The 15,830-nt window shown below is 32.3% G+C and overlaps 1 protein-coding gene and 1 long non-coding RNA gene across 3 annotated transcripts in view; one reads left to right on the forward strand and one right to left on the reverse strand.

Moving 5' to 3' along the window:
- Positions 1–15,830, reverse strand: part of LOC102807204 (P protein-like) — a 47,376-nt gene that overhangs the window by 26,474 nt on the left and 5,072 nt on the right. For both annotated transcript variants that reach the window (XM_085497977.1, XM_006812394.3), the window contains exons 3-4: positions 7,317–7,418; positions 6,105–6,162 (exon numbers count right to left, since the gene is read on the reverse strand). In XM_085497977.1, coding sequence (XP_085354103.1) covers positions 6,105–6,162; positions 7,317–7,418 — 160 coding nt within the window. The remainder of the gene's footprint in view (positions 1–6,104; positions 6,163–7,316; positions 7,419–15,830) is intronic.
- On the forward strand, positions 3,313–4,112 carry LOC144362815 (uncharacterized). Its single transcript, XR_013422633.2, has 2 exons — positions 3,313–3,478; positions 3,806–4,112. It is a non-coding gene; the product is annotated as an uncharacterized LOC144362815 (long non-coding RNA).

Genomic DNA, 15,830 nt, shown 5'->3' on the forward strand with positions numbered 1-15,830 from the left:
CTTCACTTCACATATTGATTTATGGAAAAAATTCGGCTGTGACAAAATTTGCAGTTTACATCAGATAATAATTTAAGTGGTATTTTAAAACAAGCAGCCTATCGGCTGAGATAGCTCCGCTGTTAGCAATGCACATTTCAATTAAAGAACTGAAGACATCATTAGAAAATGAACAATATGAATAGTGTCAAAGCAATCGGACTTACAGTTTTAACAAGAAGTCGAAAATATCACTTTTTACCAAAAATTACAAAAATATTCACCAAAATAAATTAATTAGAGAATTGAAGATATCATCACAAAATGAACAAATCTGAGAGAGTTCCACATGTAGTAGCTATATATGTAATATCAAAGCAATCGGATTTACAGTTTTCAACAAGAAGTCGAAAATATCACTTTTTACCAAAAATGGCAAAAATATTCACCAAAATTAGAGAACTGAAGATATCATCACAAAATGAACAAATCTGAGAAAGGTCTACATGTAGTATCTATATATGTAATATCAAAGCAATTGAACTATTGATTTTTAACAAGAAGTCGAAAATATCACTTTTTACCAAAAATTACAAAAATATTCCCCAAAATTAGAGAATTGAAGATATCATCACAAAATGAACAAATCTGAGAAAGGTCCACGTGTAGTACCTATATATGTAATATCAAAGCAATCGGACTTGCGGTTTTTAACAAGAAGTCGAAAATATCACTTTTTACCAAAAATTACAAAAATATTCACCAAAATTAGAGAATTGAAGATATCATCACGAAATGAACAAATCTGAGAGAGGTCCACATGTAGTACCTATATATGTAGTATCAAAGCAATTGGACTTGCGGTTTTTAACAAGAAGTCGAAAATATCACTTTTTACCAAAAATGACAAAGATATTCACCAAAATTAGAGAATTAAAGATATCATTACAAAATGAACAAATCTGAGAGAGGTCCACATGTAGTACCTATATATGTTATATCAAAGTAATTGCATTTGCGGTTTTTAACAAGAAGTCGAAAATATCACTTTTTACCAAAAATAACAAAAATATTCACCAAAATTAGAGAATTGAAGAGATCAACATGAAATGAACAAACCTAAGAGAGGTCTACCCAAGGTACATATACACCAAGTATCAAAGCATTCAGGCTTGTAGTTTTCAAGAAGAAGTCGAAAAAGTAAAACATTGACACGGACGACGACGACGACGGCGGACAATCACTCATATGATAAGCTCCGCTCGACAAAGTCAACAGCGGAGCTAAACATATGTCACTGAGATTAAAAAGTAAAAAGTAAAAAAGAGGGAAACAATATGTAGAAAAACAAAACGGGAAAAAACAAAATGGTCGCCAAATGGTCATATTGAATCTCAAAAATAACAAGGTACACCTGCAACCCAATATGCATTGCATATATGATTTTTTTCCTGGAATACTTGTTTGGCAGAATTGGAAAGAAACGCACGATTTTTTAAAACTTGAATGGCTATCAGGCAGCCATCTTGAATCTGGTCAACAAAACTGCAAAACTGTACATATTATTGTGTCAAGATTGAATATAATTGATTCAGACATGTCTGAGATAAACTGATGGAAGTTCACAGAATTGTAATTCCTTCATTCTCTCTGGAGACATGATGAATATGATGAAAATCAGTTCTATCAAGAGAAATATTTAGATGAAATGACTATCATTTCTTTCTATATTTTATGCCTTTATAAAAATGTCCTTACAATTATCTCAATTATATTGTTATTATTCATTTAATAGATGGTATACAGAATGTGATAAAAGTTAACAGTGTTTTTAGACTGTGACCATGGTCGAGTCTTAAAAAAAAAATAAACTGGGATATTACAGTGAGTTGCCTTTGACATTGTTGTAATTCAGCAATTGACTGAGTGATCTTGTTTTAATGGTTTTAATGGTTGTTTGTTTGATTTTAGGGATTCCTTTACTGCCATGCAATTTAGTTTTTCAGGCTGTAATGTAACTGTATATGCTGTAATTGCTTAATATGCAAAATCATTAATACTATCATTATATTAATAGATTTTATTTCCAAATTATAAACTAATCCAATTTCTTGAACCCATCTCCCTGGTTGCTGCCATTATAAATAATTTTTGTTCACCAGTTTGGGTTTAAAATTGTGGTAAATTAAATTAAATTAGATTAGGTATATTCCATACATTGCAATATACAAGATTATAAAAAATTGCATGCTGGGAGATTATTCAAAAAAATGTTGTGTTTAAAAAAGGTCTATCACAGTTACTGGTTATTATTTTGGTTAATGTTACTCACTATATAATTAAAATTTAAAGTATTTTTTACAATTTAAACACAGTAGGTTACATCTTGTATGGAGTAGTCTGCAGTTAATCTTTCTAGATAAAAACTACAAAATAGCTGACATTCATGTGCAAATCAGAATGATATTGATGACACAAATCTTTATTCACTTCTCAATAACAAGTCAAACTTTGAACAACACTTAATGTGACCCCACAATAACTTCATTGTAGATTTACTGAACTTTCAATAACCTCTCAATGACACACTTTCATGTCTAATTATTATTATTATCTGTTTGCCTCATTTGGCATCTTGTCAATAAACGTCCCTGTTAGACGTCACTAGGATCAATCAGTACTTCATATTCAAGTTGTACTTGTTATATGTTTATTGGCATATTTAATGGTATATGTAGCATATTTGATGGTATATGTAGCATATTTGATGTTATATGTAGCATATTTGATGTTATATGTAGCATATTTAATGTTATATGTAGCATATTTGATTTTATATGTAGCATATTTGATGGTATATGTGGCATTTTTGATGGTATATGTGGCGTATTTGATGGCATATGTGGCATATTTAATGGTATGTGTAGCATAGTATGTGGTATATGCAGTGTTCTCCCCAAAGCGTTTTAGCGTAGCGGGGCCGCTACTCTATTATTTATGCCGCTACTCTGAGAGATTGCCCACTACTCTGTGGCATTTCCTGTTACTCTTTGTTTTAGCTTGTAAATACACGTGCGAATCTGTTAGTCAGCATCATCAGCGTCCGGTACTGTGAGCCAAATCAGGTGTGAATGGAAACATGTCAGTGATTACGCAAAGACAATGGACTAATACAGCTTCGTACTTCGACAATAAACACTTTCGCCCTATTTAATTGGGGTAATAGCGAGTATTTTCTCAGTAGCATATTCGGCTGGAAGAAGCAACGATGTCAAAAAGCAGAAATATTACGTCGTGGTTCCGCGTAGAACGCCCTGCTGGGCCCCTGGTTGCGAGCGATAAACCCACCAGCAACGCTGTCACCGGTACCCCTGTCGGCAGTGGTACTAAACGTGTCCAAGATGATGCTACAACGAAGGGTGCAAAAAAATAAACTCTGGATTTGATGCACAATGGACAACAAAATATACGTGGCTGAGAGAAACATCCGATGGCAAAGGTAAAAAAAGTATTTATTTGTAGCGTTTTACTTGGAAGCGTATTTTGACCTAGTTTAGTAAACTTTTGTATGGCTTCAGTTTTTGCCGATCGTCGAAACATTTTTTTGGAAACGACTTTCTTTCTGGAAGTTCAAAAATTGTTGGCTACGATTTATCAAAATAACTAATACTAGTATTGTGTTTTGAAATAGTTGGGTAAATTTTATCGTGTCAATTTTTTAGTTTAGCGACTTTTCAAAATGGCGTCAATTTGTTTATTTTCGTGTTGATCGTGGCGATATTTTTTAAATACAAGTATTGATTCGCTCCTATTTCTTATCTTTTAGGAATGCTGTGTCACATATGTGGAAAATTCAACTTAAAAACATCCAGAAATAGTTCTTTGGTATGGAATTCTATGCCATGTATAAATATTACGAAATATGCTATCTAAACACGCACACTCAGAGATGCACAAGAAGGCCATGTCATTAGAAGTGGGAAGCAAAGAAAATCACGGCGTTCTCAAAAGCTGCAGATCACTGGGCTTCCATGAAAGTCCGAAGAATCAACATTACATAGGAATCACACAGCAGCAGATTCATTTAATCTTGTACATAAATTTGTTAAAAAATAAAGACATAATTTCATCCATGCAAGCCTGTCATTGTTGCTTTCTTTATCTCCAGACATATGCTAATGATATGTAAATTATATGCAAATTAGCCACCACTCTGATACATTTTTCTGGGGAGAACACTGGGTATATGTAGCATATTTGATGGTATATGTAGCATATTTGATGGTATATGTAGCATATTTGATGTTATACATGTACATGGTATATGTAGCATATTTGATAGTATATGTAGCATATTTGATAGTATATGTAGCATATTTGATGGTATTTGTGGCATATTTGTGGCATATACCATTAAAAATGCCATATATACTGTATATATGGCATTTTTAATGGTATATGTTGATATTTTAGAAATATTTCATGGTTTTGTGCAAACATGTATTCCTATAGAACTATACAAAAAAAAATTATCGTTCCAAATAAAAATATTTCGCCTAAGTTGTACCTTGCACAAACAAAAGATTCTCTAAGTGAATTATCAATTTCAGATTTTCAAAGTAGCCGAAAATTGGTTAAAGTAGTTGGGCAAATTAACCGGTTACAGACTTCTAATGAAAAGCATTGTTAAAGGGGCATAAGATGAGTTTTTCACCAATTTTTTCATATTGAAAATCTATATAATCCCAATCTAATATTAACTGTGTGTCAAAATTTAGTAAAAACATGGTGCTTTATCATGGGCATGTATTTATGATAAGTGTCTACATGTGATATCATTTTGGCTCAATACTCAAATAAAAAAGCAGCTCAAGGCCCCCATCTTTAATATGTAAATTAGCCTCAGAGCTGGAATACAGTAGAACACGTGGAAATAGCTGCATGCAATTTTAGTGGATTTGACTCTTGACATGAATTAACAAAATCTAAATTTAGCTAAAGTGTCGACATTGTGAGAATATACTTTCTGTTAAATTAGCGACATCTTGAATTAGCGAAATTACAGATTAGCTAAATTAGCTAAAATAACATGCTAGTATCTTTCTGCTATCCGATCCTATACCACAGATTAGAATATCTTCGGTTATAAAGGAAGGCCATTGTTTGAGAAATCTTTTTAAAATGTGATAACTCATTTGCTTCACAGATACAATAAATAGTTTTCGTAGATTTTATCTAGCCTCAATAATTGTACTCTACTAGACATATTATAGTCATCCCCAAGGGATATTGCAGGACAATCGATATTGATTTTAATGTCTTGCTGTATTTATTTGAGAGGTAATCAATGTCTATATACAAATGCAACATTTAGGAACTCTGCTACATATACACTGCACATTTATGAATTTGTATTTATCGCGGTACAAGCAAAAATAACAACCATGTATGTGTCTTGTGCAAAGTTGATGTATAATGTATTGTAAGCTGTGGATTACAGTCAGGTCAGGGCTGCTCGGCATTGTGGGCCAAGGTTCAGCAATGAATTATTCATTTCTCACAACTGCAATTTCGACAGATCTAAATCAGAAAATTTCACAGATGCCAATCTAGATTGCAAAATTTGCAAGCATTTAATTATAATATTATAATAAATCATAATTTTCATGGAATTCCTTGCAAAGGTAATATTTTGTTGTCAACTTAAACTTTTTGAGAGTTCAAAGTTACAAAACTGATATTTTTTTAATTATAATTAATCTTTCGAGTTTTTATGAATTATTACTGGTAATTAAAAATGGCTGCAATATTATGAACACAAGACTATGAGAAAATCATAAGTCATTGTTTCCATGGAAACATGCTAAAGTACTCGAGCAAAAATCTGATTAATACATGTACTACATGTATTTATATATCACGATCAATACTTGAATCTGGAAACAAATTACAAACACCACATCAAAATTTTATGAAAATTGCAATAAATCCGGGTATTAAAAAATAATTTAATTAAAGTATTCTACAGAGACACAAGTACCATATATAGATAATTGACCATATTGTTATTGTTTTCAAATTTTCCACTCTGCAAATACTATAGAAGTTGATAAACATGTACTTACAGCACAGAGAACAGTTAGACTGAAAATGGTGGCTACTTTAATATGTTTCATCAATTGCCTAAAGATAAAATAAAAAAACAATAATCAATTAATAAATAGAAGTTCTTTATAGAGAATGCTTGCATATGTTGAGGTTATTTCTTCATGGTTACTGTAAAATACTTTATTTTAGCTGGAATTAATTTTTGCTGAAAAGTCTTCTTGGGTGTTTTGTATGGAATTAATTTTCGTTGATTTTTGACTTGTCGAATGTAAAATATAGGAAAAAAGGTATATTTGCTGGATTTTATTTTCACTGAATTATTCCTTCAGCGAAAATAGCGAAAATTAATTCCAAGCAAAAATAAAGTATTTTACAATACATGTACCATGGTAAAGCGTTCAATTAATAAACCGTGGTAATGTCATCAAACAATAAACAATTGCTTTGGAAAAGTAATTATAAAGTCTAAATTACTGGGCAGGAAATTAAAAATCAATGACAGTATATTGACACACTTTGCTGATTTTCTATACACATTACTACTACATTCATACCATGGGAGGTCAGTTCAATATTTTGTTCATTATAACAGAATAACAGAGACAAAAAGAAAACAGCATCAAATCTTTTTAAAGGGGAAGTTGTTAATCCCTGGGATTGCACTATGGAGTCATGGGACACCATTATTTTGTTTAAACTATTAATCTTTTGTACGTCATAGTGTGATAATCAGTAAGTAAGTAAGTAAGTAGAGATTATATACGCTATAAAGCAATGCATGCCTTCCCAATAGATTAAACAGAAAATATGGTGAATCAACTGAGACGGTTATATCCCGAAACAGACATCTGAGGGTAGGTTTAGGTATTACATGCTTTTACAGTTATATTTCAACAGCTTGTATTTATATACAGAATTATAATTGTATTGGCTGTAAAAAGTTACAACACAAAATCAAACATAGGTATAAATGCCATGGTTTAATTTGCGAAGATTATGTTCTCATTTCTGCAAATTTTGTGACATTGTATAAAAGGATTGCTATGTAATAATTATACAATAAATAAAAAAAAAATATATTTGGAAATTATAAAAATGAATGACTGTATGACCAAATAAACCAATTGATCGATCAGTCAGTCAGTGGGTGTGTTTGTGGTTGATGGGTGGGATGGAAAAAGTGTTTTAAGTGGGTGTGTGTATGGGTAGTTATAGACGGATAGACTCACTTGGTGGTTCCATGCACTATGCATCCCAATCTTTTTTTCTTAATTTTCTTCTCATGATCATGGAAAGTAAATGTGTGCACATCAACTGTGTCTTGATCTTTGCTGTAAAAAAAGAAAACAATGACAAGTATGAATTACCAGCTACTGCAGTGTTCTCTTTGACTATAAACAGAATGGGAATTATGGAGTTCAAAAATTTCTCAACAATTTGTAATTGCGAACAGTTACATATGTACTAGAGTAGTGCATTATAAGACAGGCGTAATATTGTCCATGAAGCCACAGCATATATCCCTTTTTTGTGTTTGCATATTTCATGCAAATTTTCATTCATAAAACCTACATTACAACGTTGTTTTTTTCCCTTTGTTTTTAGAAAAGCACATAAATACAATTATTACATACATTACATGTATGCAGGCTAAGGAATTTTATAATACTGTAGAATACTTTATATTCGCTAGTTTCGATGAAGGGATGATTTAGTGAAAATAAAATCCAGCGGATATACAATGTTACCTATGTTTTACATTCAACTTGTCAAAAATCAGTGAAAATAAATTCCATACAAACACTTGAAAAGTGTTTTCAGAGAAAATTAATTCCAGCTAAAATAAAGTATTCTACAGTAACTTATTTCTCTGAATTAGTATCCCTTTCCCTCTTGAAGTAAATTACGTCAATGATAGAGTTGTCACATTATTGGTATAACTAAACTACTTCTTGGCAATTTTTAAAAAACATTTAATAATTAGATAAAAAAATCAAACAGAATAATTATAGGAATTGTTGAATTTTTCGTGTAAGAAATATCTTGACGACGATGACAATATATTACGGCCTTGAATGAAACGTGCATGAAATTAAAATACTGTAGAATACTTTATTTTCGCTGAAGGGATGATTCTGTGAAAATAAAATCCAGCGAATATACTTATTTTCCTATATTTCACATTAAAAATCAGTGAAAATACATTCCATACAAAACGCCCAAAAAGCCTTTTCAGCGAAAATTAATTCCAGCGAAAATAAAGTATTCTACAGTAAATATTCTCAGAGTGCTATCAATACACCATTTTAAAACTATAATTGTACTAACAATCTCTGAATGTCCTGACAGACAACTTTGTAAAGGCACGTAGGGGTACTAGGTAATTCAAGAAATACCCATTTGCTGCAAGAAGGTGTGATTATTAATACAAGTGAATATACGAGAATTTAACCTTACTCATGGTTACAGTATCCTGCCTATATATTTTTTATTCTTACCCCTCACCCGATTCATTCACGAATGGTTTGGCAAAGCAGATTGATTATACATTGTACATTACGTGCATGCCTGTTTGCTACTGATGCGAATCGTTGCATGTACAAATTCACAACCCTGAGAATATGAATTGGGCAAAGTTAGTTTAAACCAGCTCAACATAAAATCTATGGAATGCATAATCTCAATTCTAGAATGATTGCTTCAAGTAAAAAGATTAAAAGAGAAAACATAATGCTTCCAAATAAAAGAGCTCCACAAATGTTCATTCTCTAGATATTTTAGTATTGCGTGTAGTCCACCATGTTGATTCTCTAGCAAAGGACTGTGGGTAAAGTGTGACATCATAGCAACTGTTGGAGAGTATGGAAATGGAAAATGGCATGAAGATAAATAAAAAAATAAAATGACCGCCATACAAATGTCAGCCATTCTGGTCAAAATCTGGGAGGAAAAATGTATATGAACCACATCAACACTAATATGTTAAATAGCCAGACCATCAAGTCAACCAAATGTAACATAAAATTGAGATTCCTCAAAAGAAAAATTAGATTTTGTTCAGGTTGAAATATAAGCCATCTCACTAAAGGGTACAGGCCAGATAGCATACACAAGGCAAATTTGAAAAGAAAAGTTACTTTTTTGAATTTGTTTATGTATATCCATAGACTTAATAGAATGGGAAAAAGGAAGGAATGGGCACAAAGCCAGTTAGTTTGCAGTGATTTGCGCTGAAATTCTCTCATTTTTAACGTGCTATGACAGAAAAATTTCAGCCCGACTGCACAACAAAAATTTCAAATTAAGTTATGCAATATGTTTATCATACCAAGTATGTACAGCAATCTGAACACTGATTGAACAGACAGTTAATGAATTGGATCAGTCAGGGTAGTATGGTATGGTTGTTTGAGGTGTGAAGAAAAAAAAAAACATGTTTTGGAACTAATTGAAATGGGCATGCCAGTAACATGGTGGACTAGTTCAAGTTGAATTCTAATTTTTCTATTTTAAAATATCTGTCACAAAATGTTTCCTTCACATTCCCTGATCACTTTTTGTGTCAAGTTAAGTGTTTTGGGCAGCGTTAATGATATGGTCTTAATTATCATTATCATATTTATCATATCCATGAAAGACGGTCATTTTTCATACCTGTCTATAGAGGGACACTGTGGTCAGCTAATAACATAGTACATGTTGTATTAGATTTCTTTTTATGAGAAGTTGATGTATAGATGAGAGCAAAATACCCAAAACACTGCAAACCTCAAAACCAAAGTAAATAAATCATTTTATTCAGCTTTAATTCTAGATTTAAAGGAGCATATATATTTTTACACACAATAAATTTCCATATCAGTTCACACACAAAAAAACAATCTGCTGACAGAAGTCAACTACCAGCACTGAACTACCACTATTGGATATTTGAAAAAGAGGTGGGACTGTAAATTATGTTTCTTACATCACATGGTAGATAAGGAGATCAAAAGGGAGTCTACACTAACAATTTTCCTCACAGTAGGACAGTGATCCCACTATACACATATGACATAGTGAATTATTATAATCAGATTTCTCTTCTTAAGTAATTCAACACCGAATTAAAGTAAAACATCACTTATATAAACTATTAGCTGTTACAACTTTAGTATCCATATCACTAAAAATATATTTAGAATAATCAACTCATACAACAAAATAAAGTCACTGATAGTCCTGATGGAAACGTGAGGTGAGAAAGGTGAGTTTGAAGAGACAGTAAGGAAATAAGTCGTCACTGAAGTTTTGAATTCCTTTTTGTAACCTCTTTCATCTCATCTACGAGTTGCGTTATGCGTTAATAAAATTATTATCAGAGAGCTTACACTATCATTTCTATGTAGACAGCCTGACTAGTATGACGGGATCATTGGGAAACAATCACAGAGCAATATTTGCTCACAAGACATTCTGTTTGAAATGAAGTATTCCCAAGTTTCTCATTATTGTTTTATATAAATAAAAACTACTCAAGAAAAGGAGTTAAATAAATTATAGCTGAAAACAAGAAGATAGCATGCAAGTAGAATATTAAATATTTTAGTGGAAAATAGAGATGATGTGAGCAGTTATAGACAGTGTAGATAAAAAGCATTGACTCTGAATTTGTAAATCTTTTACCTACTGAGTTGTTCATCTATATATCGGTATTTTTAACTATGTTTTGGTATAAATAATTGTATAAATAATAATTTTGTTTAATTGAAATTAAAAAGTTTAATTTTGAACAACATCTCAAAATAATTTACAAGGCAATTAATTGTGTGTTTTTTTTAATTATAAGTTATTACAACTAATTATGTTTAATATATCATACACTGAACGTACATGGTTGGCAATCAACTGTTTTAGAGTGCTTGGTTATAGAGAATGAAACTTCATTCAATATTAAAATCAGTTCGCCATGTGTCAAAAGAATGAGGCTGGAGGAAACACCCAGATTTGTTTATTAAAGTTATTAAACGCAAGTCCGATTTGCTTTGACATTTGCACACTTAGAATACAAAGTAATTGCGAAATACGACCATGCAAAACCACTTAGCATTCGCATCCCTTTCTTGGTGGCGCTACTATACCGGTCTCGCACGAAGTTGTCCAAATCTACAACTACCAGCTTTCCTGGTTTCGCTTTTTTTTTAAATATCTGAAAAGTGTGAATTTTTAAAATGTTTGGTGCAAATTGCAGGATGTGAAGTGAAACGAAGCTTACATTGAATTTGATGATGGAGGCCCTACAATGACGCAGTGGTGGTACGCACAGAGGCTCGCCTTGCTGCCGATACGTTCCAATGTATCCACCGCGACCGGCGTCGCCAGCAAGGTGTGAGGTGGCGGCGGCGGTTTGGTAATATCGATGCCATTGTCCAAATCGTGGTCATCGTCGAACGTAGCAGTACTCATTTAGCGGCAAGTTAAATCTTCCTGTGGTCGCTGACAGTGTGTACACGAGCGAATGTCAACCGGCTTTTTTTTGTTCGTTACTTCAAAAACCCATCTTTTGGCCTAGCTGGTTTACTGTAGTATTATAGTCGAGCGACAACTGCGTAGATGTATGCCCGGCACATTATTATAAGCATCGAACGTTCTCAGGCAACGGAAAGTGACGTCAATTAGATGGTCTAATTATGCAAATCTATTTATAGATTTAGGAGAAGAAAACGGCAATCCCGCTCAACGATCTAGTGACTGGTCGCAATTATTTTTATAACTGACGTCTTACTAGGCTTGTCAACAAAATCTTTCTTTTTTTTTAATTTAGTTTGCCTTTCCTTTTTTCTAGCAGATAATGGCGACTGAGCGACGTGCAGCTGTTGGGGCATCTGCCCGGTCAGTCAACTTCCCGGCGACCATGAAACATAAAAATTGGGACACAGTCACTATCGCAGATATAATTTCAAATCGACGCTGTCAAGTCGTTCTACGCACGCACTGTGTCCTTTTTCGGTCTCTCGGCTATGAGCTCCCACGACCAATCAATTATAGAAACACTCTAGTACGTGTAGTTCTGCGACATGCAATGTTGCCGTCGAAATAACTAAAACTGACATACAGAATCATAATTACGCAATCCGCCCCGAAAATATGCATGTACACTGCGTCATGTTTCATGAAGCGTCGCATTTCAAAATCATTTCATTACAAATCACCACTCGATCGTCACAGAATTTCTGACGGAAGCTAGACTATATGTATACTGATAAATTTTGATCAAAGAGCAGTAAATCGTATCCACAAATTAATCAAAACATTTTCTTCAACGTTGTATTGTTATAGCGCCATCAACGTTATTTATGTGAATACGATTATTTTTGTCACGAAAAAAAAAAAAACAGTTAGGAATGTAGTTTATAAGCGAGTTTATCAGTAAGTAGTTTATCAGTCTCTTAATGACATGCGAATAAACAGAAAAAAACATTTTAGTAATTAGGTATTTCTTATCGCCGCAAAATTGCATTTAATTCCAGGACAGAAAAAAAACAATGTTTTGGTTATTGAACACTGAGGGCACTATTAAGGGCAAACATCGTCAAACTTTCGTTACCTTCAGTATTTCTGGTGGTTCCTTGCCATACATTAACACATTGATGTCTGTTCTGCTATGGATCTTATGATTTGAATTAAAGTAATAATTATATATATATATATATATATATATATATACTCCACACTGACTTCCTGATAGTTTTTTACTGTTCATCACTATGTCGTTACATGTATACACTTTTAGTATGGCTAATATATCATCAAATTGGGGCTTTAAACAACAATGACATCACAAACTGTCTTCATATTACAATGACATCACAAACTGTCTTCATATTACAATGACATCACAAACTGTCTTCATATTACAATGACATCACAAACTGACTTCATATTACAATGACATCACAAACTGGATTCATATAATTATGACATCACAAACTGTCTTTATATGGCAATGATATAAAACTCACACATGGCTATTACATCATCAAAATGTGGCTTTACATGACAATGACATCATAAACTGCGGCATGCATTATTATGGCAATGACGACATAAACTGTGGCTTCATAGGGCAATGACATCATTAAGGCGCCATGCTTCTAATAAATGTTGACAGTTGGTGAATCATAAAGATTACTAGAGCAAGACAACAAATGAGTGGACACAAACATACACAATACACTATTTCATTCCTCATAAAGTAAGTTATTCCAAAGTGTCAGTCCTCTGACCCCTACTTCTGAAACCATGAGGGTCGAACAAAGGTTAAACCACCGCTATAGTTTGCAGCGTATTTTCTCACCAAGCGCTTGAAATAACTCTTATTCCATGGCAACCTCACCTGATTTCAAAAAGAATCTTCCAGGACTTTGATTTTCTGTGGCTCTGACAACTGCCTACATAAAGCTCTGGTTTCGGCAGGAAATCCCTTTCATTCCATGCACACATGTTTGAAATTTGTCTTCTAGATAATTTGAATTATTGCACGTACATACATTTGTAATACAATTTCAAAACATGATTAATTATTATCTTATACTGCAAAATCTTTATTATAGCTTGAATTAATTTTTGCTGAAAAGACATTTCATCAGTTTTGCATAAATAGTACTTTTACTGATTTTTGATGAGTTGATGAATGACAAATATAAAAAAAAAAATATTCCATTAGATTTTAATGTCCCAGATTCTACCTTTAAGAGAAAATGAATTCCAAGTGAAAGAGGATTGAAAACATGTTCACTATGTATTAACTGTGGTGTACTAGTCAGCTAAGTCTTGTGATATATACGGTAGCGAGAGCCGCATTTGAAGCAGGATGTGTTCACTGATTTGAAACACCTGGTATCATTTTGAGTATGTATATACATGTACATGTATTTCTATTTGCACTGTGAAATAGAGTATGAGCAGCAAAAATCGTAAACCAATTAAATGACATTTTTTGTGATTTTAGTGAAATAAGTAAAAATGTTACTTTTGTACAATTTTAAATTCAGAAAATTAATTGTGGTACAAATTTATCCATTATAAGTACATCTGTTATAAGAAAATAGACAGCACTATACACTAAATAATATAGCAAGATATTCCGGTGTGTGCCATATATGTATATTATAATATATACCCTATCAGGTTATTCCATTATCTGACTCAATTCTTAGAAGAAGACAATGCAAATATACTCAATTATCTTTCTTGTTGTTTCATGTTCTATAAGCATAAACTGAGCAATGACATAAAAATAAATTGGCAGAAAACTGCTAGTCATACATTGTAATTGTATAAATGGTATGATAGTAGAAATATGCTCGAACACATTTAATTCATGATACTTATAGATTATATTAATTTGAAATGAATTGGTTTCTGTAAGTGTATATTACTCTCAATCTTTTCAGCATCACTTACAGCAGAGAATGGAATGACTGAATAAAAATAGTATACTTGTGACATTCCAGCATAACAGTATGGCAGTCACATAACACACACACTCACACCACATGCTGAGTTTCCTTTATAATGTCATACATTTGAAGACTCCAGTAGATGTGTATGTCTTGGGTCAATATCTTCCCTCAGTCGAGGAGTTTTAAGACTGGTTCCCCATGTGGTAAATTTAATACCGGTACATCATATGGTCAACAATTTTTTTTGTCCATCACTACTGTGAAAGCAGCTACCATTTGATATTTGTAATCCTAGCAGTACTGATATTTTTAAATAAAATTAAAAAAAACTTACCTTTTTACTAAACATTACCTAATGTGATTTCAAAATTTTTAACATTTTTTGTACAATAAGATGTACACCTGCATGCATATGTGATGCATTCTTGTAAAGACATTTTTAATAATAATTTAATGTTCAATAATTGTATATGAAAGGCTACTGAGATATGAACACAGGAAATGAGGATTTTTAACTGAATTCCCTGCAAGAAATCAGCTTACTGGTAGATTACATTATTTGATGTCAAGTACAAAATAACTTGAACATTTTTTTTAACTGCATGTTCTATTTAGGATCCAGTAAAGTCTGTGTTTTACAATATGTTGCAGCACAACAGAAATACCATCAGCAAAATAAACCATTGTATGCCTTAGCGAAACTATGATAACGATTTTAGTATAATACACCACATCACCAATCTAAATCCACAATATTACATGGTTAACACTTGATATCAGTTGAGGAAGAGGTGATTTATACCAGTGACATGTTGCATCACATGTTATTTAATATCTACTCACCTTAAGTTGAATATTAATTACTTATAAGGTCACCTATCTCAATCAGCTCTATGAATGAATGCATTATATCAGGTGATAACACATCTAACACATTACTACCTATCACTACTTTCAAGTATCAAAAGACAAAAAATGTAATTTTATGGAACCATGATAAAAAATTAAATGTTAATTTATGCTGATGAGCATGATGTCTCTGTGGACATGCACATGATGTTATGGATGCTGAGTGCTACAATTTTTTTTATCAATAATAATATGCCATTGCACTATTGGAGTAAATATTGATATCCAGTATAAAATGGTTGCATTTATTCTCTCAATTACTGTTCAAACTCGCATAAAATAGTGATATTTTATGCAAATATTGTGAAATTTATTCTACTACTGTGGAATACTTTATTTTCGCTGGAATTAATTTTCACTGAAAAGGCTTTTTGGGCATTTTGTATGGAA

This window comes from Saccoglossus kowalevskii, chromosome 4 (genome assembly GCF_978046115.1).
Source record: "Saccoglossus kowalevskii chromosome 4, keSacKowa6.1, whole genome shotgun sequence".
NCBI classification, from domain to species: Eukaryota; Metazoa; Hemichordata; class Enteropneusta; family Harrimaniidae; genus Saccoglossus; species Saccoglossus kowalevskii.